This window comes from Spea bombifrons, chromosome 2 (assembly GCF_027358695.1).
Source record: "Spea bombifrons isolate aSpeBom1 chromosome 2, aSpeBom1.2.pri, whole genome shotgun sequence".
NCBI classification, from domain to species: domain Eukaryota; kingdom Metazoa; phylum Chordata; class Amphibia; order Anura; family Pelobatidae; genus Spea; species Spea bombifrons.
In genome coordinates this window covers 49,445,704-49,470,445 of record NC_071088.1, presented here as the reverse complement: position 1 = coordinate 49,470,445, position 24,742 = coordinate 49,445,704, and the positions used below count along the sequence as shown (strand labels likewise).

Sequence of the window (24,742 nt, the reverse complement as noted above, 5' to 3'; positions counted from 1 at the left end):
ACAGGTGGAGACGGCTAAGAAAGCATTCCATATGGCATGCAAAGAAGAAAAACTGGCCAGTATTCGAGAGGCCAGTAGCAAGGCTGACTCCTCCATTACAACAGATCAGCTACGGAAAATGCAAGATAAAGTCGAAAAGTGCAAGCAGGATGTGCAAAAGGTCAGTAACATTTTTATCTGTATCTTCCTTTTTTCAAATTTGATTTATTTACATCAGTTATTGCATTTATTTACAAAACCCTAGTTTGTGCTTGTCCTCTTTGGTTTTCAGTCAATGCATTTATTTTATAAAAGTACATTTGTGATCGCTTCCATTGTACCATCATTAATAGACCAAAATATACAATCATATAAGCTCTTAAACCATAACAAACTCATGAATGATAATGCTTAAATACATGAGAGAAGAAGACAATCAGAACTGTAACAGAAGGGTTTTGAGTGATTCATAGTACTGTAGAACTGTAAATAAATGATACAGTAAAAGATAAAGAATTTCTGCACATGACTTGCATAGCATATGGTCTGAGTTGTCATTTAAGAGATCGGATGGATGCTGTAATAATTTTTAAATATATTTAAATATTTTAAATGCTTATAGTATGTCATAGCAATGCAATAAAGCAGCCAATTTATGGAGTTAAAAAATTATTTTTTTTCTGCAAAGGTTTTTGAGTTAACAGTGTACATATTTGGAAAGTATAAACCAAGTGGTATTTGCATGTCTGCGTAAGCTTTGCCAATGCTTATTAAATATTTTGTGTGGAGGTTACTTTGTTTCATCTTATTCTGGTGAGTAAAAACTAACTGTTTGACTGATTAACAAGTGTGGCCACCTTTTATAAAAGCCAAAGTTTTAGCAGTTTGCTGGTCAAGGGGGAAATACACCAACAATGATCTTGGAGAAGCAATTGTTGCTGCCCATCAATCTGGGGAGGGTTGTAAGGCCTTTAAATTCCATAACTTTACAGTGAGAAAGGTAATTCAAAGGTGGAAAATATTCATCTTCCTGTGAGTGGATATCCTAGCAGATTCATCCCAAGTCAGACCGTGCAATGCCCAGAGAAATTGCAAAAAAAACATGACTCTACAGGCTTCAGTTACCATCTTAAAGTTCATGACAGTACAAAAAGACTGTATAAATATGGGTTGTTTGGAAGGATTGCCAGGAGAAAGCCTCTTCTCTGTAAAACGAACATGGCAACACAGTTTAGGTTTGCAAAGTTGCATCTGAAGAAACCACAAGATTTCTGGAAAAAAGTCCTTTGAACAGATGAGATCAAGGTGGAGATGTTTGGCCATAATGCACAGCTCCACATTTGGCGAAACATAGCATATCAGCACAAACACCTCATACCAACTGTCAAGGATGGCTTTTCCATCTTGGCTTTATATTGCAAAATCTCTCGCTATGGTGCTTGTGGCCCTTTCTGGAGCAATCACAGTGTGTCCCGTGGTGGTTTTTCAGTGTTGCTGAATGCCTCATTATTAAGGCATTTCAGCAACACTGTTTGAGCTTAGAAGGTCACTTGCCGTGACGTCCTCTTCCTGATGGATGAGGGCAGAGGATGTCCACATAAACAGCTAGTTGATAAAAACAGAAAACTACAGAATTTGGGTCTTAACGAACAAAGATAACCTATTTGATGCTATTTATCTACTCACATGCCCATATGGTCTACAAAACATGAGGAGAACTACTCAAGAACTAAAAAGTATAAGAGCATATCCCTATATCAATAGTGACATTCCATCTGTGTGCCACTTTCCACCCAAGTGCCACTGTTTTGAAGTTTACCAAGGGAGTTCACCAAGAAAGTACTTGCAATCAATACTCCACCGAACTGTCAGCAAGTGCTGCCTACTGCTTATTGTGTTTGCTACACCACCGTTCCATTCCCATCACCATCTGTCTCCAGTTATCATGCTCATAATCATCTTATTCCTCTTTTCACTTTCCTCTATTGTTAGTAAAAGTTATCTCTCTCCAGCCACCAGCACCTCAATACTATGTCTGTATTACACCATCGTTACTTTCTTCTCCCCTTCTCTCATCCCAAGGACTCTTCAACTTCACCTCCCCTCACTCCCAACAATCTCTCCGCTCACACAAGTCTTATTCCTACCTCCTCTCACTCTCTCTTCTACTTCTTTTAGCAGCTGGGGATATTTCCCCAAATTCTGGCCCCCTTTGGTTTTCTCATCCTCTCCCAGTCAACATTCCAGAAATGTCATTAATCTTGTCCACAAACCCTGCTGCCCCCCCATTTACCTTTGCACTTTGGAATGCATGTTCTGTCTGTAACAAACTAACAGCCTTACACGACCACTTTGCCTCTAGTTCCCTGCACCTTCTCGCACTAACTGAAACCTGGCTAACCTCTTGTAACACTGCCTCTCCCGCTGCTGTCTCCTATGGTGGCCTCCACCTCTCTCACACTCCCACATCTGATAGGAAGGAACCACTACCACCAATTGATATGTGTGGAGAATAATCTGTTCTGCGTTGTGTATTAACGATAAATGTAATACCCTTGTTACCTCCTCCAATAACTAACAAATAACCTTAGCCCCTTTTCCAGAGAATATATACCGTATATTCCGGCTTATAAGACGACTTTTTAACCCGAGAAAATCTTCTCAAAAGTCGGGGGTCGTCTTATACGCCGAGTATACTTATTTACCGAGCCGGAGATTCCCCATGAAGCCACGAATCTCTAGGGGAGGGGCGAGGGGAGAAGCGGCCTCCCCTGGGCCGTTCTTCAGGGCCGTGCCGAGGTAGGTGCAAGATCGTGATCTCCCCAACTAGCCCTGATCAGCAGGGCTGGTTGGAGTGATCACAACCTCCCTCTAACTAGCCCAACATTAGGGAGCTCGAGGTCTGGCACTTCAGACCTCGGCTTCCGTGCTCCCTAATCACTACGCGCCGGGTATTGTTGCCGAGCGCGGGGATGACGTCATGTCCCGGCACTTGGCATCAATTGCCGGCGCGTAGTGATGAGGGAGCAGTAAAGCAGAAGTCTGAAATGACAGACTTCGTGCTCCCACAACTGGATGGAAGAAAGAAGATGAGAAAGGTAAGAGATGGGGAGAAAGGGTGGTGTGAGATGGTCAGTGTATGTGTATGGTCAGGTGTGTGTAAGAGCAGTGTAGGTATTTGTGTGTTTGTAAGCTGGTGTGTATAGATCCTCCTGACCCCCCCCACTTACCGGTACTTCTGAGTCCCCGGTGCTTAGTCCGGGCAGTGTGTAGAGCTCTATGCGATTCGCGTACACAACTTCCGCTGCAGCCGGGAGGAGGTGCGGTAAGCAGCGGGGGTTGTCTGCGTCCATCGCGCAGACCTTCCCCGGCTGTCAGAGATCAGAGTTCCCCGTGATCTCTGACAGCCCCCGCTGCTAACCGCACCTCCTCCCGGCTGCAGCGGAAGTTGTCTACGCGAATCGCGTAGACCTCTACATGCTGCCCGGACTACGAACCGCGGACTCAGAAGCTCTGATAAGTTTGGAGGAGGGAGGGAGTGTTAAATGGGGGGCATAAGGCATTTCTGGAGGCAGAGTGCTCTGTGAAATGGCTTTTAACCCCCTTAATGCCACTCTGCCTCCTGAAATGCCTTATACCTCCCTATATGCCACTCTGCTCCATAATATGCCTTTTAACCCCCTAAATGCCAGAGTGGCATATAGGGGTATAAGGCAATTCTGGAGGCAGAGTGGCACATAGGGGGTCAAAAGGCATATCATGGGGCACAGTGGCATATAGGGGGTATAAGGCATTTCTGGGGCAGAGTGGCAAGCCTGGGGGCAGATGTGCATAATTGGGAGGGCAGGTTGAAAAAAAAGGAAATAAAAACAAAATATTTTTCGCAATCATAGCTTTTCTTAAAAAAAAAAATTGTTCACATAGTTTACATGAATTAACATTTACTTGTAAAACTTTTTTCCTATAGGATCATCTTATATTCAGGCTTTTTATTTTTTTCATAAATTAATATTCAGATTTTGGGGGGTCGTCTTATAATCAGGGTCGTCTTATAATCGAGCAAATACGGTAGTACCCATCTTTCTTGTGTAGTTGGTGGTTATCTGGGGGAACAGCGTCAGACACTTGGGGATGAAACAGGGAAGGCCACTGAAGGATGGCCTCAGTTTCAGTATTTCAATCAGCCGCTCTTCTAGGTCCCGCCCCCAATTGTGACGACGTCCAATGGGGGTGTGGGAGAGGAAGAGGGCGTGGTGTGCAGCGTCGTACACGTCCGTCAGTTAGCGGCGGTTTGTTCCTGTGAGGACGCAGCGGCGCTGCGAAGACTCTGCCTGTCATGCAGGGAAGGTAAGTGTCGAGTACCCACTACCCGCGGGTACTCGGGTGATGAACTCCGGATGGGAGCGTTCCGGAGGGGACCGGGAAGCAGCAGGTACTCGGGCGGCGCACTCCGGACGTGACCGGGACGCAGCGGGTACTCAGGCGACTCAGGTGACAGACCCCACCGTGTGATTTTATTGACTTGCTATGTTTCCCATGCCTATCTCCAGGAGATGGATTTCCTTCCTTCCTTCCCTAAATAGCATGTAGGTGTGATATTCTCTTTTTACAGCTGTCTTTCCTGTTATCCATGTTCTGCCCAAGGCCCCATTCTGTGACCCCCCCAAGTGGCTTGCAGCTATTATATATACATACGTACATACATACGTACATACATACATAAACTTAATCACTCTCTTTCTCCTCATTTGAAGTCCATGCTATCCTACTATTTAATCTCATCTCCTTATGCATAGCTGATGCATATACCGTCCCTCTGGCCCGGCTAACATCTTTCTTGACTACTTTTCCATGTTGCTGCCCCTCTTTCTCTCATCTGATATTTCTTCCGTTATCCTTGGGGACTTCAACATCCCAGTTGACACCCCATAAAGCCCCATGCTTCAAAATTTCTATTACCGCCTCTTTTGATCTCACACAACATATAACTCCCATATTCATAATGATGGTCACACCCTGGACCTTCTACCATGTGCTCTCTCACTCGCTCTTCTAATTCTCCTTTCCCCCTCTATGACCACCACTTCCTTTCCTGCTCTCTAACCTTGCCTCCTACTCACTCACCCGCACCCCATCCTCGCCTAACCAGAGACCTCAGCTCTATTAACCTTCAGAAGTTCTTAACCAACTTACTCCCTCTCCTATCTCTTACAACGCTACCTCTCTCTATAACTCCACTCTCACACCTGCTCTTGAGGATGTAGCCCCAGTTACTACTTGCTCTTCCCGACGTTCACATTTCCAACCCTAGCACAAGACTGTAACCAGACACCTACGACGTTGTTCCCGCACTGCTGAGTGTAGTTGGTGAAAGTCTCATTCCATGGCTGACCTTCTGCACTACAAATGTATGCTACGTTCCTACTAATCCGCTCTGAACCTTGCTGAAGAAACCTACTTCACCTCCCTCATCTCTTCCCTGTCTCATAACCCTAAACAACTCTTTAGCACTTTCAATTCCCTTCTACAACCTATCCCTACTACCCCTTTCACTAACCGACTTTGCCACATATTTCAATAATAAAATCAAAACTATCAGATATGACATGTGCACAGTGACCACCCTGCCCTCACCCTCCCTCCTGACTATGTGCCCTGCTACCCACTGACCTCTTCTCCCTTCACTACATTACATCAATTCTCTGCAGTCACTGAAGAGAAGGTACGTGCTCTTCTTCTTTCTCTTGTCCAACCACATGCCCCCTTGACCCGATGCCTTCCCATCTCATCCAGACACTTTCATCTACTCTTGTCCCTACTCTAGCTCACATCTTCAACCTCTCCCTCACTACTGGATCTGTCCCGTCCTCCTTTAACATGCTACCATTACTCCAATCTTGAAAAAGCCCTCCCTTGACCCAACTGATCTGTCCAATTACCGTCCCATCTATTTCCTCTCACCTCTAAGCTTCTTGAAAGAATTGTTTATACCCAGTTAACTAAGTTTCTTGATTCCAACTCCCTACTTGACCCTCTTCAATCTGGTTTTTGCCCTAGACACTCTACTGAAATCGCCCTTACTAAAGTTACAAATGACCTCCTCACTGCTAAATCTAAGGGCCACTACTCTATGCTATAATCCTGCTGGACCTTTCTGCTGCTTTTGACCTTCAGCATCTCTGTCTCCAGTAATACTTCCTCTCCCCCTCTGTCGGGGTACCCCAAGGCTCAGTACTAGATCCCCTTCTGTTCTCTCTCCACACTTCCTCATTTGGCAAACTAATCTCATCCTTTAGCTTTCAATACCACCTGAATGCTGATGACACCCAGACCTAGCTATCCTCTCCTGATCTCCCTCACTCTGTCTTAGATCGTGTAACTAACTGTCTCACCTCTGTCTCTACCTGGATGTCCTTTCCTGAAACTCAATTTCTCCAAAACCAAACTTCTCATCTTCCCTCTCTCTAACGCTAAGATTCCATCAGTTTCCCTCAAAGTTAATGTTGCTATCATCTCCCTGTCTCCTCAAGTCCACTGTCTTGGTGTCACCCCTGGCTCCGACCTTTCGTTCACTCCCCAAATTCAGTCTGTCTCCATCTCTGTCCCTTCCTAACACAGCATGCCACTAAAACTCTTGCCCATGCCCATTATCTCCCGCCTTGATTATTGTAATTCTGCCTTAGCTGGTCTCCCTCTTAACTGTGTCACCCCTCTACAATCTTTAATGAATGCTGCTGCCAGACTTCTCTTCCTCTCTGTCAGTCTCTTACTGGCTGCCTGTGCGCTTCAGGATTCATTTCAAAATCCTGACTCTTACTTTCAAAACCCTTCACAGCAGTTCCTCTACCTACATTTCCTCACTCTTTTCTAAATACATACCTCACTGGTATCTCTGCTCATCCAATGATCTACTTCTATTCTCTCCTTTGATTTCTAGCTCTCACGCGGCTTACAAGCAGGGGAGGGCTGGCAGCCTAGGGCCTGGGGGGCAAGTCTAGTCAAGTGGCCCGTTGCGTCAACGAATCAGCACACCATCCATGCCCATCTTTTCCTGATTTTCTAACGCGTATTGATGTAATGTGATGGGACTGGGAGTAAAAAAAAATATGTTTAATACATAAAAAAAAACAGCTAATCTTTGTAAAAAAATAAAATTTAAATATGGAAAAATTGGACCCTAGGCATTTCCTTGGGCCCCTGCCTGTAATCATCCCCAGAGTCCCTTTGTCCCTCATTCATTAAGCCACACCTCCCTGTAGTTCAGGTATAGATCAAATAAACAACACATGTAAACAGCACGTGCATGTATAATAGATCAACTGAATAAGAAATACAAACCCTGTATTTGCAGGTATACATAAATAATGTATGAAAACATAGCATAGCAGATACAGATCAACAGAATAACACACAAACCCAGCTTTGCAGGTACAGATCAACTGGAAATCACATAACAACTAAGCATTAAAGGTATAGATAAAACCCCTTAATTACAGGCATAGATCACAGGATGCACACCCCCAAAGCCAGCCCTGGTGTCCACACTGCCCACATAGAACCCGACCAGCACCAAGATAACATTAACAAATTACAGTCCAGAGTGAGCCAACTTTGTCCCCAAACAGCCCAGCGTGAGCCAATTTTGTCCCCAAACAGCACGCCCTGACACCAGTACAAGCTCTGCAACACCGACACCCAAACACACACACCAGGACAGGCTCTGCCACACCGACACACACACACCAGGACAGGCTCTGCCACACCGACACCCAAACACACTGTTACCTTGCCGGCGGATCCGCTGTGTCCTCGAGCAGGGGAGCCGAGACGCAGCTCGCGCAGGCAGCTCCCGGCTGAAACGCGGCGAGGTCCGTTCTGCCGCTGGACGCGCGCCCCCGTGTGGATCGAGGGAATGCGCGAACGGCTATCTCATGAATATATTCATGACGGGATTTAAAGGGACCTTTTTTCCTCCTCCCCCTTAATTAGGTGGGTAGGAGGATCTAGGAGTGGAGGGATATTTAAACCCACAGCTATCCCTTGCCTGTGATAGAGCCTTTATTGCCTTCACTAGCGTTTGAACTCTGCTTATTCGTTGCCTGAACTCTGCTTGTACCTGACTATCCGTTGTTTGCCGCCTGCCCTTGCCTGAACTCTGCTTGTTCGTGACTACCCGTTGTTTGCCGCCTGCCCCGACCTTTTGCTCGTGACCCCGACTATCCGATTGCCTGCTCCTTGAATTCATCTGTTCGTTCCTGCATTATTGGGGACCCCTGGTTGCTGATACTTCTTCCAGGAATCTCCTCATCACCGCTTGGGGGCGCCTTTCCTTGTACTGCAGCGTGGATCCTCAGTGGATCCTCAGCCTAACCCGCCGGTAGTGACACACACACACCAGGACAGGCCCTGCCACACAGACAGTCAAACACACAGACACCAGGACAGGCTCTGCCACACTGACATCCAAACACACACACAAACCAGGACAGGCTCTGTGTCACTGACACCCACATCCAAAATGCTTTCCACACTGGTTTTCTGTTTGTTTGTTTTCACCCCTTGTGTATTGATGCCCCAGCCACCCCCCTTTGGTTTTAATGTATTTCCCCCCACACCCTTGTGTATTGCCCATGTGGATTTGTGCCCCCAGCCAGCCCCCTTTGTACATTATGGCCCTTGTGTATTGCCCCTTGTGTATTGCCCCATGTGGATTTGTGCCCCCAGCCAGTCCCCTTTGTACATTATGCCCCTTGTGTATTGCCCCATGTGGATTTGTGCCCCCAGCCAGCCCCCTTTGTACATTATGCCCCAACACCCCTGTGTATTGATTTATGTGATATCCCCAGCAAGCCCCCCTCCATTGTGTATTTATGCCCCCCCTTTGCATTCTTAATGTCAATAATGTATATTGAACCCAGCCACCCACCCCCCACCTTTGTGTATTGATTTATGTGGTGCCCCAACCACCCTGTTATGTACTTATACCCCCTAACCACCCCCATTTTGCATTTGTTGTCCCAATGCAGCCCCCCCTTTGAATATGGCTCCCCTTCCGCCCATTACCACAATTATTTTTTAATTTTTTTTTTTAATACTTACGTTTTTGCTGCCATCCTTCACTGCTGCTGTCCTCCAACATGCTCTTCTAGCTGTCACGAGGAGCTTTTCCGTGTGACTCCGTCCCCTTGAGCGGCCCATCAGATTGACGATATGACACTGGGCGGCACTGTGCAGGCACGCTGGCCGCTTAACGATTTTAAAGCGGCCATCCCGTCTAACCGCCGCTTTAAGACTCACAGCCACATCGTCTGCAATGGCATCTCGGTGTGCCGGCCAGTTCGGGTGGCCCACCGCGGATGCCGCGGGCATTAAAGACGGCCCTGGCGTGGCCGAATCGTCCATTTAAATGGGCGGCCGCACGGCCGTTTAATTGCCCCCCGGCCCAGCCCGCCCCTGCTTACAAGATTTCTCAAGACCTGCGCTATCCTCTAGAATGCTCTTCCCCGGCCTATCCGTCTTTCCCCCTGCCTTTATTCCTTAATAAATATCCATCAAGACCCACTTCTTTAAGGACGCTTACAACATAGCACAATGTTTAAGATGGAGGCCGCAGATTTTAGAGACAGGCTGAATGTGGGGGGTAACCGAAAGTTCGGAGTCAAGGGTGACACCAAGACAGCGGGCATGAGGAGACTGGGAGATGATAGCACCATTAACATTGAGGGAAACTGATGGAATCCTAGCATTGAAGGGAGGGAAGATGAGAAGTTCGGTTTTGAAGAGATTGAGTTTCAGGAAACGTGCAGACATTCAGATAGAGACAGAGGCGAGACCCAGCACTAGATGATACTAGCGAGGAAGGGATCAGGAACTGGCTCAGTATCCTTGATGTAATAGCACCGTAGCCCACCCAACCCCGTAGGCGTAGCTGAATACAGTGCTGTAATTGTCCTGGTAAGGACAATGAGTGATCCAGGGAGCCCCTGAAGCATTAGACGAGACTTCCGTATTTGCTCGATTATAAGACGACCCCCTCCCCCAAACTCTGAATATTAATTTAGGAAAAAAGAAAAAGCCTGAATATAACACTACCCTATAGGAAAAAAGTTTTATAGTAAATATTAATTCATGTAAACTATTTTCATATTTACTAAAATGATTGAGAAAAATATTTTTTGTTTTTATTTCCTTTCATTTGTCAACCTGCCCCACCAGTTATGCACATCTGCCCCCAGGCTTGCCACTCTGCCTCTAGAAATGCCTTATACCCTCCTATATGCCACTGTGCTCCATGATATGCCTTATACCCCTATATGTCACTCTGGCATATAGGGGGTTAAAAGGCATATCATGTGGCCGAGTGGCAAATAGGGGGTTAAAAGGCATATCATGTGGCAGAGTGGCATATAGGGGGTTAAAAGGCATTTCTGGAGGTGTGTATATATATATATATATATATATATATATATATATATATATATATATATTGTCACAGAAAGGCCGGTACAGTAGTGGATGGGCGGTATATACGCCCTACTCTGGCTAATTTTGTGTGTCCTTATGTGTAAAATTAACCCCTTCGCGACCTTTGCCGGTTCAGGACCGTCATAACAAGAAGGTCACTAAATGACCTTTGACGGTCCTGAACCGTCAAAAAATTAAATAAGCTTAGAAAGTGATCAAGGATCACTTTCTTCGCTTAAACGGCCTTGCTGCAATGCCTCGATGTCGAGACATTCAGCAAGGCCGAGATCGGCATCGGGGGCCATGTCTGGCCCCTCCCCGGGGCGTCAACAGCCGCCATACATTGTATGGCGGCGGACGCCCGTTTTAAAAGCGTTTAGGAGGCGATCAACGATCGCCTCCTAAACTTAAATGGTGTCGCTGGAATGCCTCGATCAGGAGGCATCCAGCGACACCAAACACTTACCTCTGGCCGCAGCTGCCGGTGATCTTCGCCATCCGCAAGATGGCGGCGGCCCAGGAAATAAAACAATAAAGAAGAAAGAGTTCGCTAGACGGTCTCCAGACCCTCTAGAGAACTGGCTCCACTTGCTGGTTGAATACAGGTACTGCATTCAACCATGCAAGTCAACGGAGCCCATCTTTCTAATCACTATGTGTTTAGTAAAATATTCAAAAAAAAAAATAAAAAATGGAAAAAAAAATTTAAAAAAAATGTGCTAACATTTAAAAATAATTATGCAGTGATGTCACTAGATGAACCATCCAGTACCAGCAAAATGTGTAAAAAAAATATAAAAAAAGTATTAAAAAAATAAAATAAAATTAAAAAATAAAGTTTATTATTTTGAGCAAGTGCTAAAATTTCTCAAAAATCTCAACAAAGAGTTAAAATAAAAGCACTTCAAATACCCAAGGGGTGTCTAATATAAAAAAAAAATGGCTGATGGGGTAAATTGGAGTGGCCTAGCTCAAAGATAGGGCATAGGTACAGACTGACCAAAATGGAGAAAAAAGCGCACTTCCCAAATGTGGCATTTTAAATCTTAAACAACCCGACAAACCCATGCATGTCGGGTATCACTGCACTCAGGAGATGTTCCTGAACACATATTGGGGGGTTGTTTGACAGTGACATATACCAGAACCTGTATATCTATAACTAAATTACAATTTGTGTGGAAAAAAAAAAAATACTATGACAAAGTGTAGTTGTATAATTAGTGCATGGAAAGGGTTAAAATAACAGCATTTGGAATACCCTGGGGTGTCTAGTTTTCAAAAATATATGGTTTAAGTGGGTTAAATTGAGTTAACCGGCTTCAAAGATGTTCCAAAGAGGAGATGGAGGCAGACTGACCAGATTTGTTAAAAAAGATTTGGAAATCATAAAACGCTGCTTGTACTTATTGCCCTATAACTTAGAAAAAACAGCAAAAAAACATAAAAACATTGGGTATTTCTAAACTCAGGACAAGTAGTAGAATCTATTTAGCTAGTTTTTTTACTTGCTTTTTTAGGTGAGTAAAAGATTTTTCAAATACAAGTCATAAAATTTGTTTTTTTTTCAATTTTTCACCATGTTTTTTTTATTTTTTTTTATAGTAAATAAGATGATACGATCAATATAATGATATCTGAAGAAAGCCCATCTTGTCCTGAAAAAAACAATATATAACTTATGTGGGTACACTAAATGGGTGAGGAGAAAATGACAGCTGAACACAAGCACCACAAAAGCGTCAAAACAGCCTCGGTCCCACAGGGTACAAAACGAAAAATGAGCCCGGTCGTTAAGGGGTTAATATGCCGGATCGTCTTGCCATATTAAAAAAAAATAAATAAATAAAGTATTAAAGTAGCGCCGGCCGGCAGCATCAGCGCCCAGCGGCCATTTAGATTCGATTTCCAACAATCTGATGGCCGCATAGTAATGGGAGCAGCATGAGGGGTGAAAGGTGAGTGCGAGGGGGCGGAGTTTTCACCCCTCACACTGCTCCCATCACTTGGCGGCCATCGCATACGGCCGCTGGGTGCTGATGCCGCCGGTGGCGCTGCTTTAATACTATTTTTTTCTCATTTAATAGCCGATCCGGCTTGCCATATTAAATTTTAAAAAAAAGTATTAAAGTAGCACCGGCCGGTGGCATCAGCACCCAGCGGCCGTTTAGATTAGATTTCGGCGGCCTGGGGGGCAATTGCCCCCCTGCCCAGCCCGCCCCTGGGTACAGACTGACCAAAATGGAGAAAAAAAGTGCACTTTCCAAATGTGCATTTTTAATCTCAAACAACACGACAAACCCATGCATGTGGGGTATCACTGCACCCAGGAGATGTTACTGAACACACATTGGGGTGTTGTTTGACAGTGACATATACCAGCACCTGTATATCTATAACTAAAGTACAATTTGTGTGGGAAAAAAAATTACTATTACAAAGTTTGACAAAGTGTAGTTGTATAATGGGTGCATGGAAAGGGTTAAAATAACAGCATTTGAAATACCCTGGGGTGTCTAGTTTTCAAAAATATATGGTTTGACGGGGTTAAATTGAGTTAACCGGCTTTAAAGATATTCCAAAGAGGAGATGGAGGCAGAATGACCAGATGCTAAAAGTCTGTGTTGCCTCAAAAGTAGCCTTTTACCAGCCAAACAATCTGACAAACCCATGCATGTGGGGTATCTCTGTACTCAGGAGATGTTCCTGAACACACATTGGGGTGTTGTTTGACAGTGGCATATACCAGCACCTGTATATCTATAACTAAAATACAATTTGTGTGAAAAAAAAACCAAAATTACTATTACAAAGTTTGACAAAGTGTGGTTGTATAATTGGTGCATGGAAAGGGTTAAAATAACAGCATTTGAAATACCCTGGGGTGTCTAGTTTTCAAAAATATATGGTTTGACAGGGTTAAATTGAGTGAACCGGCTTCAAAGATGTTCCAAAGTGGAGATGGAGGCAGACTGACCGGATTTGTTAAAAAAGGTTTGGAAATCATAAACCGCTGCTTGTCCTTATTGCCCTATAACTTACAAAAAACAGCAAAAAAGCATAAAAACATTGGGTATTTCTAAACTCAGGACAAGTAGTAGAATCTATTTAGCTAGTTTTTTTACTTGCCTTTTTAGGTGAGTAAAAGATTTTTCAAATAAAAGTCATAAAATTTGTTTTTTTTTCAATTTTTCACCATGCTTTTTTTTTATAGTAAATAAGATGATATGATCAAAATAATGGTATCTGAAGAAAGCCCATCTTGTTCTGAAAAAAAACCCAATATATAACTAGTGTGGGTTCAGTAAACGGGAAAGAAGAAAATTACAGCTTAACACAAGCACCACAAAAGTATTAAAACAGCCTCGGTCCCACAGGGTACAAAAAGAAAAAATGAGCCCGGTCCTTAAGGGGTTAAAAATCAGTATTGTTTACACCAGCCTCTTTCAACTTAAAAGGGTTTGCAAACGCACATCTTTTAAAACTTGTTTGCTCTCTTTTTTTCTTCCTCTTGCCAGCAACAATAAAAAGAGTTCTTAATCTTGGACTTGATGGTTTTCCACCAGTCCAAAAGATTCTGACTTGGGTGTTTCTGGCACCGCCATCTCCCATATGAGACCTTTAAAATTATTCCTGATTTGTTCATCCTCTAGTAACAATAAATTGAGTTTCCACAGACCATTCCTAGTTTTAGATTCATTGGGAATGAAAAAGCTAGTTTTTCAAAGCTTTTGGTCTGAGACTACATTATCTTCTAAAAACATGTCCTGGAGATTAAAACCAGCAGAGGACAACATAAAATCAATGTGGGTGATGACCTGGCCATTAGACCATGTATATATATGTCAGAGGGTTTTAAATGCCTCCATGCATCTTTCAATTTAAAATCAGTGATAAAAATGTTAGGCTGGCAAGAAGTTCTATCTACCTTCTGGTTCTCATCCCCTCCACTTCTTGTTTTGCCTGGTAATATACAATTAAAATCACCTCAAACTATAAGAGGGGAAGAACCTGTGGCAAAGAAGGAGATACAGTGGGGCAAAAAAGTATTTAGTCAGCCACCAATTGTGCAAGTTCTCCCACTTACAAAGATGAGAGAGGCCTGTAATTTTCACCATAGGTACACTTCAACTATGAGAGACAGAATGAGAAAACAAAGTCCATAAATCACATTGTTTGATTTTTAAAGAATTTATTTGCAAATTATGGTGGAAAATAAGTATTTGGTCAATAACAAAAGTTCATATCAAAACTTTGTTATATACCCTTTGTTGGCAATGACAGAGGTCAAACGTTTTCTGTAAGTTTTCACAAAGTTTTCACACACTGTTGCTGGTATTTTGGACCATTCCTCCATGCAGATCTCCTCTAGAGCAGTGATGTTTTGGTGCTGTCGCTGGGCAACATGGACTTTCAACTCCCTCCAAAGGTTTTCTATGGGGTTGAGATCTGGAGACTGGCTAGGCCACTCCAGGACCTTGAAATGCTTCTTACGAAGCCACTCCTTCGTTGCCCGGGTGGTGTGTTTGGGATCATTGTCATGCTGAAAGACACGTTTCATCTTCAATGCCCTTGCTGATGCAAGGAGGTGTTCACTCAAAATCTCACGGTACATGGCCCCACTGATTCTTTCCTTTACACGGATCAGTCGTCCTGGTCCCTTTGCAGAAAAAGATCCCCAAAGCATGATGTTTCCACCCCCATGCTTCACCGTAGGTATGGTGTTCTTTGGATGCAACTCAGCATTCTTTCTCCTCCAAACACGACGAGTTGAGTTTCTACCAAAAAGTTCTACCTTGGTTTCATCTGACCATATGACATCCGCCCAATCCTCTTCCAAATGCTCTCTAGCAAACTTCAGACAGGCCCAGACATGTACTGGGTTCAGCAGGGGGACACGTCTGGCACTGCATGATTTGAGTCCCTGGTGGCGTAGTGTGTTACTGATGGTAGCCTTTGTTACTTTGGTTCCAGCTCTCTGCAGGTCATTCACTAGGCCCCCCTGTGTGGTTCTGGGATTTTTGCTCACCGTTCTTGTGATCATTTTGACACCATGGGGTGAGATCTTGCGTGGAGCCCCAGATCGAGGGAGATTATCAGTGGTCCTGTATGTCTTCCATTTTCGAATAATTGCTCCCACAGTTGATTTCTTCACACCAAGCTACTTGCCTGTTGCAGATTCAGTCTTCCCAGCCTGGTGCAGGTCTACAATTTTGTTTCTGGTGTCCTTCGACAGCTCTTTGGTCTTGGCCATAGTGGGAGTGTGACTGTTTGAGGTTGTTGACAGGTGTCTTTTATACTGATAACAAGTTCAAACAGAGGAGACTCTTAAAGAAGATGTTACAGGTCTGTGAGAGCTAGATATCTTGCTTGTTTGTAGGTGACCAAATACTTATTATACCGAGGAATTTACCAATGAATTCATTAGAAATCCTACAATGTGATTTCCTGTATTCTTTCCCCCCATTCTGTCTCTCATAGTTGAAGTGTACCTATGGTAAAGATTACAGGCCTCTCTCATCTTTGTAAGTAGGAGAACTTGCACAATTGGTGGCTGACTAAATACTCTTTTGCCCCACTGTATGCTCTAAAATTTCCATTCTTTCGTTCTTAATTGGTGAAGCATATACATTCATAAGACAAACATTTAAACCTTTTAAAACAGCATCAATTAAAATTGCTCTCCCGGGAGCCATTTCAATAATAAAATTTAAAACCACATTTTTGTTCTTAAAAAGAATTCCAACCCCAGCAGCTTTATTATCATTTGACCCGGACCAGTAAGACCCGGATGCGGACCAGAGGTCCAGTCCTTCTTTAAATGTCCATAAAACAGTCCATAATCTATTGCACACTCCTGTAAGAAAATGATGTCCACATTTAAAGTCTGTAAATATGCAAATAAAGCAGCCCCTCTGACAGGGCTCCTCATACTCCTCGCCTTAAATGAGGCAACAATGAGATCCAGTGTGAGAGGTCTAGTATGTCTTATCAGCTTCTCTCTCACCTTCAGAGTCCGAAGCTTCTGATATGCTGCTGTAATCTATGATGTAAAAACGATCAGACAGAGAAAGCCCCATATCAGCATCACCTGCACAGCTCTTTATGCTCCGAGCCACTATCCGGACAGATGACTCCGGAAGGTCTCCTAGCTCTTACTCCTGCTGTGATGATTCTACTGTGTCATCTCTAGGGCTCCCGGAAAACTCTACTTTGGATTTCTCCTCAGTGTTGTCTCCCAGGATCCCCACTTCAGCCTCCAGAAAGGGTGCGAAACAGGATTCACTGTCAGACCTCCCCCTCTTAGGCATGGGACCAGCTGGATACTCCACATCAGCTTCCATCAAAGCAATCGTATACTCAGTGTTAATGGAGATTAGTGATTGGACAGCCTCCTCTACAACAGCTGTATATTACACTTGTCCTGGACTTGATTGTGAGATCTCACTGCTGGACTTTCCACCTCTGTTGTCCGGACTGCTCTCAAGGTCTTCCACAGGAAAGCGACTCTCATGGCTCGTGGAAGGACCTACACAGGGATTTAAAAACACATTGGGATCCGCAGGACCAACCACTGGAGAGGGATCCATTGGACCCGAAACAACCTGTTTCACAGCAGGATCATCCAGTGGCGGCATTACCATCATAGGCTGCTTCAGGTCCTGTGTGTCCTTATATACATGGTCTGGCTTGGACTTTTTACGGCTCTTGAGATGGAAGGGTGGCCACTAGTGGCTGCAGGTAGGCAAGGCAATGTATAACAGACAGGATACAGACAGGCAGGGTGAAAACCTCACAATCGGGGCCGGCCCGACAATGGAGCCGAGTGGGGCAACCGCTCCAGGCGGCACTTTTGAAGGGGCGGCACTTTTCCGCCCCAAGCCCTTTTTTTTTTTTTTTTTTTTAAAGCCGAGAAGAGAGAGAGGGGGGCGCCGAGTGGTTTTATCTTACCAAGTTGTCAGTAACCGCTCGGCGCCCCTCTCTCCTTTGTGAGCCCTCTAGCTCGGTCTCAGTGCTGGCTTGTAACATTGAGCGCCGGAAGATGACGTCACAAGAGCAGGGAGACTCACCGCAGGACTGCTGAAAGGTAAGTACAGGGGGGAGGGGGGAAGAGGAAGGGTAGAAAATGGGGGGGTGGCAGGGAGAGGAAGGGTAGATAATGGGGGGGGTGGCATTTTAAACGTCGCCCCAGGCGGCATTTGTGTCTTGGGCCGGCCCTGCTCACAATGTGTATGTATGTGGTGTGTGCATATATGTGTGTACAAGCCTGTGTGTTTGTGTAATCCCATCTGTTTTATACTGTGTCACTGAGTGGCAGAAATAAAATGTGGTTACCCTAAATGTGGCTAATTAACACTCACTACTTGGATAGTTTTCTTTACACATATAATTTGGTGTTCCTATTTTCATTACAAATATCATTTGTTCATTTACCTTATTTAACTTGTAGACATGTTAATATATCATTACAGACACAAGAGCGTTATGAAAAAGTATTGGATGAGATGCAGAAATTCACTCCGCAGTACATGGAAAGTATGGACCTGGTATTTGAGCAGTGTCAACAGCTGGAAGAGAAACGTCTGCTTTTTCTCAAGGAAGTTCTTCTAGACATCAAACATCATCTCAATCTTGCGGAAAACAACAGGTAGTTAAGGTTCTTTTGAATTTTAGGTTTATGAAATGATCCTTTGAGGTTCAGCATTTTAGCTGGCAGTGTTGTCTTCGGTAAGGAGTTGAACCTAATTCCTAGAAGTGTTAGGGAATGGCTGTTTCAGCTGTGATGCCAAGGGTTGATCCTGTTCTGGGCTTGGAATGTTAAAAAAATATAGGTGATAGTGCCTCTGTTCTTCACTAGCGATTTGTTTATTCTCTGAGTCTTTGGTATTGAATTCTGCTTGGTTCCTGGTTACCGCTGATTGCAGCCTGCCCTGAACTGTGCTTCTTGACCCTGACTACTCTTTTGCCTGACCCGTGTTGATCCTTTATCAGCTCCTGACTTCGGCTTGACTCCTGACCACTGTTGGGTTCTTACTCTTCTGCCCTATACCAGTGTATCACCGTTGCCTCTGTTGTCCCCGTGTACTACATCACGCTCCATTAGTAGTTGTGTCTCCTGTCGACCGCTGGGTGCAGCTTTCTACAGTTTCTGCTGCGAGGATCCATTTCAAGATCTGCTGCAGTATGCAAGTTCCTGTTGTCTGCTAATTCATTTTTGCTACAAGTCCCAGTATTCTCTGCTGTCAGCTGCTGTCTACACTCCCACTGTTGGAGCTCCTGCTTCTGTTGGCTCCAGAATTGCCACAGTTTGCATGCGTCCACTCTTCTGCCACCAGACTACCTCGCATTTGCCAGTTCCAGCTTCTGTCCAGTTGCGAATTGCCAGTGGTCTGCAAATTCAGCTTACTTGCCAGTTCGAGAATAATAGTGGTCTGCTAGCTCATATCCTGGAGCGCCTGTATCAGCCTGTTTACCTGCCCCCTGCTCAGTCCACTTATAGGTTACCACTCCTGTCACCTAGCCAGCGAGCAGTGCATGGTACAGTCTTTCTGCATAGGTAGGCCTGACATGAGCGATCTTGCCATATGCCAGTCCTCAACACTTAAGCCGCGCACAACGTGATGGAGCACTGAAACAGGAACAGATTCCACCACGGGAATTAAGAAAAAGATAAGGAGATAGGGAGAAGGGAGAAGGGGGGGGGCTGTGAACGAGGAGAGATAAGGAAAAAAAGAGAGAGATAACGAGAAAGAAAGTGATATGGAGAAATGGGAGACATAATGAAGAGGAAAGATGAGTCAAGGAGGAGAAATAAAGAGAAAAAGAGATGAGGTGAAAGGAGAAAGAATGAGGAAGGTGTTAGAGAGGAGGAGAAAAAAGGGAAAGAGAAAAGATGAGATTTCAACAATACTGTCTGATTTACTTTTCCTTGCCATCCCTGCCGGCTGTAATATTGAAATAGAATTGTCGTCCCAGTTCAGGTAGGGCTGGAAAAAACCCTCCAATAAATTACCCCTCCCCTAGACCCCATGTTTTTTCCTGCTCAACCAGGTGAGCCAAAGGAAACCTCCCCCCAAGTGTTTTTTTTTTTTTTTTGTGGTCTTCGATAGAGGACACGGTCTCTCCCCTATGTGCATCTAGGAAGCATGTGGGCCGCTTTAAACTGGCCTCCAGCTGGGGTTCTGCAAAGCGGTGGCCATACCTGCAGTCCCTGGAGGGAGGGAGAGATTCCAGGTCTTCTAAAAAGAAAAAACTAGTCTGTATTTGATCTGCTCTGGAAAATTTACAGGCACCTACAAAACCAATCTCTCTATAGGTGTATTCAACATAGGATTTAGCAATCTGAAGATCACATTCTAGGGGAGGAGAGTCAATATGGGTACGGCTAGCCAGCTAGGATTTCCTAACCGAAAATCTGACACGCAAAACTTGTGGGGATTAGCCAGCTAGGACATCCTAACCGAAAATCTGACACGCAAAACTTGTGGGGATATAGGATGAATTAAATAATGATGGTAAACAGATCATCACGATCATAGTTCAAAACATCTAGTACATGATGTAGTCCCGATCGGGGCAAGTGGGATATAATCTATCAATGTAATGATTCTTACAGGGGTATATCCAGCATACAGTGATGTACTGTGTGGACTGCAATTAATCCGATGTTGATTCAGTTATGTTGATAATGTTCGTGATCCAAGTGATTTTGTTAGCAAGCATAAAATATTATATCAAATCCAATTAAACATGATAAAATATTTATTTTAAATGAATCATGCAATGAACTTAATTAACTCTTGATCAATCATACATTAACCCTTCAATCAGTGATCGCCTCCTAAGCTTCAATAGTTTCACCAAAAATCCTCGATAGCAAGGTATTCAGCGACACCGAAACACCCACCCCGAGGCGCACCGAAGAGAGCCACTGTGAGAGATTTTGCCACCTGCAAGAAAAAAAAGTTTTTCTCCAGACCTGAGAACTCTGGCCCTCCTTGTATGTTGAATACAGATACTGCATTCAACCATGCAAGTCAATGGGACCCAGCTTTCTTATCAAAATGTAAATTAAAAAATGTGTCTTGTTTTCAAAGGCACATTGAATTGGACAGGCTCAAAGATGTAACAAAAAGGGCATGGGCACAGGATAACGAATTGTCAAAGTTCAACATTGAAAAATGTGCATTCCCCAAATGTGGCCCTTTTGCCCCACATTTGTCATTCACTGTACTCGGAAGATGCTGGACACATATTGGGGTGTTGTGTGACAGACATATAACCGGACCTGTAAACTCATACCTGAATTGAAATGGGGGGGGGGGGGCGCAAGAAAATGAATACCACAAAGTTTGACAAAGACTGGCGTTAGAATAAGTGCATGGAAACAGTGAAAATACCGTATTTGCTCGATTATAAGACGACCCTGATTATAAGACAACCCCCCAAAATCTGAATATTAACTTAGGAAAAAAAGAAAAAGCCTGAATATAAGACGACCCCAAAGGAAAAAAGTTTTACCAGTAAATGTTAATTCATGTAAACTATTTTTTTAATAAAAGCTATGATTGAGAAAAATATTTTGTTTTTATTTCTTGTATTTTCCAACCTGTCCCCCAGTTACGCACATCTGCCCCCAGGCTTGCCACTCCAATATGGCACTGTGGCCCATGATATGCCTTTTAACCCTCTATATGCCACTGTGCCCCATGGTATGCCTTTTGACCCCCTATGTGCCACTCTGCCTCCAGAAATACAATACAATTGTAACTGTGTTCTACAAGAATGAAAAAATATAAAAACAGGGTACTTAGCTTTTTAACCCTCTATTCATTCCTCGGAACACATATGTGGTAGCTTCCCCAAGGACTCTTCCTTCAAAAAGCCCCTTATAACAGGTATATGGATAAAACAGAACAAATTCTGGGGATACAGCTTTAAAAATACTCTGTAAAGAGAATAAAAACCACAAATGGTGCAATAACGTTTAAAAGGTTTAAAACAGCCCCCACTAGTTGTGCCACACTCACAAGATTGTAGTAGGAACTGCGCCTTAAAGATAGCCTGTATCTTAGGAATCCTGAAGATTTACTGGAACTTTTTAAAACCACCTCAAAGTTTTAAAAACCGGTCATCTGCTGGATACAAACGGATGATAGGCAGGCAGGGTATCTTCCAAAAGTTCTTTTGGAAGATACCCTGCCTGCCTATCATCCGTTTGTATCCAGCAGTATCCGGCTGTTTTAAACCTTTTAAACGTTATTGCACCATTTGTGGTTTTTATTCTCTTTACAGAGTATTTTTAAAGCTGTATCCCCAGAATTTGTTCTGCCTCCAGAAATTATACCCCATTCTGGCATTTAGGGGGTTAAAATGCATATTATGGGGCAGAGTGGCATATAGGGAGGTATAAGGCATTTCAGGAGGCAGAGTGGCATTAAGGGAGTTAAAAGCCATTGTATAGAGCACTCTGCCTCCAGAAATGCCTTATACCCTTATATGCCACTCTGGCGTTTAGGGGGTTAAAAGGCATATTATGGGACAGAGTGCCATATAGGGAGGTATAAGGCATTTCAGGAGGCAGAGTGCTCTATTAAATGCCCCTTTAACGCCACTCCAGAAATGCCCTATGCCCCCATTTAACACACACACACACCCTATACCCCCATTTAACTAACACACACACACACTCTCTCTCTCTCTCTCTCACCCCTCTCTTATCGGTGCTTCCAGCCGGGGCAGCAGGTTGACGTCGCCTTCCGCTGCAGCCGGAAGGAGGTGGAGTTGGCAGCGGGGGTTTGTATGCGTCCGTCGCGTATACTTTCCCCGGCTGTCAGAGATCAGAGTTCCCGGCACCGGTGCGGGGAACTCTGATCTCTGACAGCCGGGGAAGGTCTACACGACGGACGCAGACAACCTCCGCTGCTAGCCACACCTCCTTCCGGCTGCAGCGGACGTTGTCTACTCGTAGACGTCAACCCGCTGCCCCAGCAACACAGCAGGAAGCACCGGTAAGTGTGTGTATGATGGGGGGGGGGTGAGACAGGAGGATCCAGGTCCTCTGCAGCGGTGCGGGGGATCTGGATCTTAGTCTCCTAATCAGACCTCTATTTGAGGTCTGATTAGAAGACGACCCCGATCAGAGAAGAGCATTTGCTCTGAAAAAAACCTCGTCTTATAATCGAGCAAATACGGTACTAGCATTTTAAATACCCTGTGGGGTCTAGTCTTCAAAAATATATGGTTTGATGTGGTAAATTGGGTAAAGATACCCAAAATAGCACATGGGGGACGCATTAGCTGATTTGGAAAGAATGGTTTTGAAATAGCAAAATGCTACTTGTAATCATTGCCCTATAACAAGCAGAAAAAAACAACAACAAAAAAGACATTGGGTATTTCTAAACTCTAAACTAAATTTCTAAACTATTTCTAGACAAATAGTAGAATCTATTTAACAGGTTTTTTTTTATTAGTTTTTATAGATAAATAAAAGATTTTTCAAGTAAAAGTAATTTTTTCACTATATTTTATACTTTTTTTATAGTAAATGATATGATACAATCAAAATAATGAAACGAAAGCCCTTCTTGTCCTGAAAAAAAACAATTTCTAACTTGTGTGGTTAAGTAAATGGGAAATGAGAAATTTACAGCAAGACACGAGCACGGCAGAAATGTTAAAACCATTAAGGCGGTTAAGACCGTTAAGGCCATTGTCACGAAGTGTAAGAAAAATAAAATCCCCGGTGGGCCAGCAGGTCCGTGGGCAGGGTGCCCGGCAGACCAACATTCAACACAGCCACCGAGCTGCTGCGAGCAAGATTGAAAGCCGCCTCTTCCGGCGCCTAATGAAATTAAAAGGGCTGGCGTGCACTCTAGCCCCTTTAATTTCATGAACGCCATCCTCCACCTGCTGTCCCCACCAGACACCAGGGAGTCAGAACCAGTTGTAAGTCGGGGTTAATGGGGGGCATAAGGCTTTTCTGGAGGCAGAGTGCTCCATGATATGCCTTTTAACCCCCTTTATGCCACTCATCCTCAAGAAATGCCTTTTAACCCCCTATATGCCACTCTGCCAATAGAAATACCTTATAACCCCCCCTATATGCTACTCTGTCTAATGATATGCCTTTTAAACCCCTATATGCCAGAGTGGCATATAGGGGTATAAGGCATTTCTGGAGGCAGAGTGGCCTATAGGGGGTATAAGGCATTTCTGGAAGCAGAGTGGCATATAGCCATATAGTAGCATATAGCCATTAGCCTTTTTTAATAAAAAAAAAATCTCTGCTGCTGTGGACTACTTTTCCAATGATGCTCAGCCACCATGGTGGACACATGGCTGAGAATCATAGGAATTTTAGCTAGCATCTGCAGCTTTACTGTTGCTGCACTTCCAATGATGCTCAGCCAGCATCATGGTAGTAGTATGTCTGGCTGAGCCTTATTGGAATTCAATAAAATTATTTTTAATATGCATGACTGTCCTGACAAAAAATGAAGCAAGTTTTAAGTTACATTTTAAAGTGCAATTGCTTGTATTGGTTCCGTGAGATTAAACAAAAAAAAAGTGTCCCTCTTCCACATTTTGAAATGTTGGGAGGTATGCTATTAGGGGAACATCCAGTTCCAACAATTGTCTTAAAATTAGCACCATATCTTCACAAAAATCCTTGCATGAAAAGAGTTTAAATACTGGCAGTCCAAATGCCCATAGGGTGTGTAGTTTTAAATAAATGTATCATTTGATGGGGTACATTGAATTGTCCTTGTTCAAAGATGTCCCAAAATAGGATATGGGCACAGACGGACCAGATGTTGAAATTAAAAAAAAATGAACTCCTCCCAAATGTGGCCTTTTAACTCCCTCCAAGCAACTCAACAAAATCATGCATCGGTGATATCGTACTCAGACGCTGCTGAACACAGTGGTGTTTTTGACAGGGACATATTCCAGGAGCTGTATATTCATACCTGAACTTCAATGTGTGTAAAAAGACACAAAAAATGCCACCACAAATTTTGACAAAGGCTGGTGGTAAAATTAGTGCATGGAAAGCATTAAATATACGATGGGGTGTCTAGTTTTTAATGTCAGACTCATCGTTTCTCAACTAGGGCTGGATCAACCAATAGATAAAATCGATAATAATCAATTAAAATCGTTGCCAATGAATTTCATTGTCGATTAGTTGAATGCTCTGAAAAATAACCCTCGTTTTATAATCCGGTTAATTCGATGTCACAGCAGTTACTATTTACCAGTCCCTCCCTGCAGTCACACTGATGATTGGCAC

The 24,742-nt window shown here is 43.9% G+C and overlaps 1 protein-coding gene across 1 annotated transcript in view; it reads left to right on the top strand.

Moving 5' to 3' along the window:
• PACSIN1 (protein kinase C and casein kinase substrate in neurons 1) overlaps nt 1–24,742 on the top strand; it is an 80,696-nt gene that overhangs the window by 36,812 nt on the left and 19,142 nt on the right. Inside the window, exons 5-6 of the mRNA XM_053457871.1 lie at nt 5–160; nt 17,916–18,091. Of these exons, the coding sequence (XP_053313846.1) occupies nt 5–160; nt 17,916–18,091 (332 nt within the window). The remainder of the gene's footprint in view (nt 1–4; nt 161–17,915; nt 18,092–24,742) is intronic.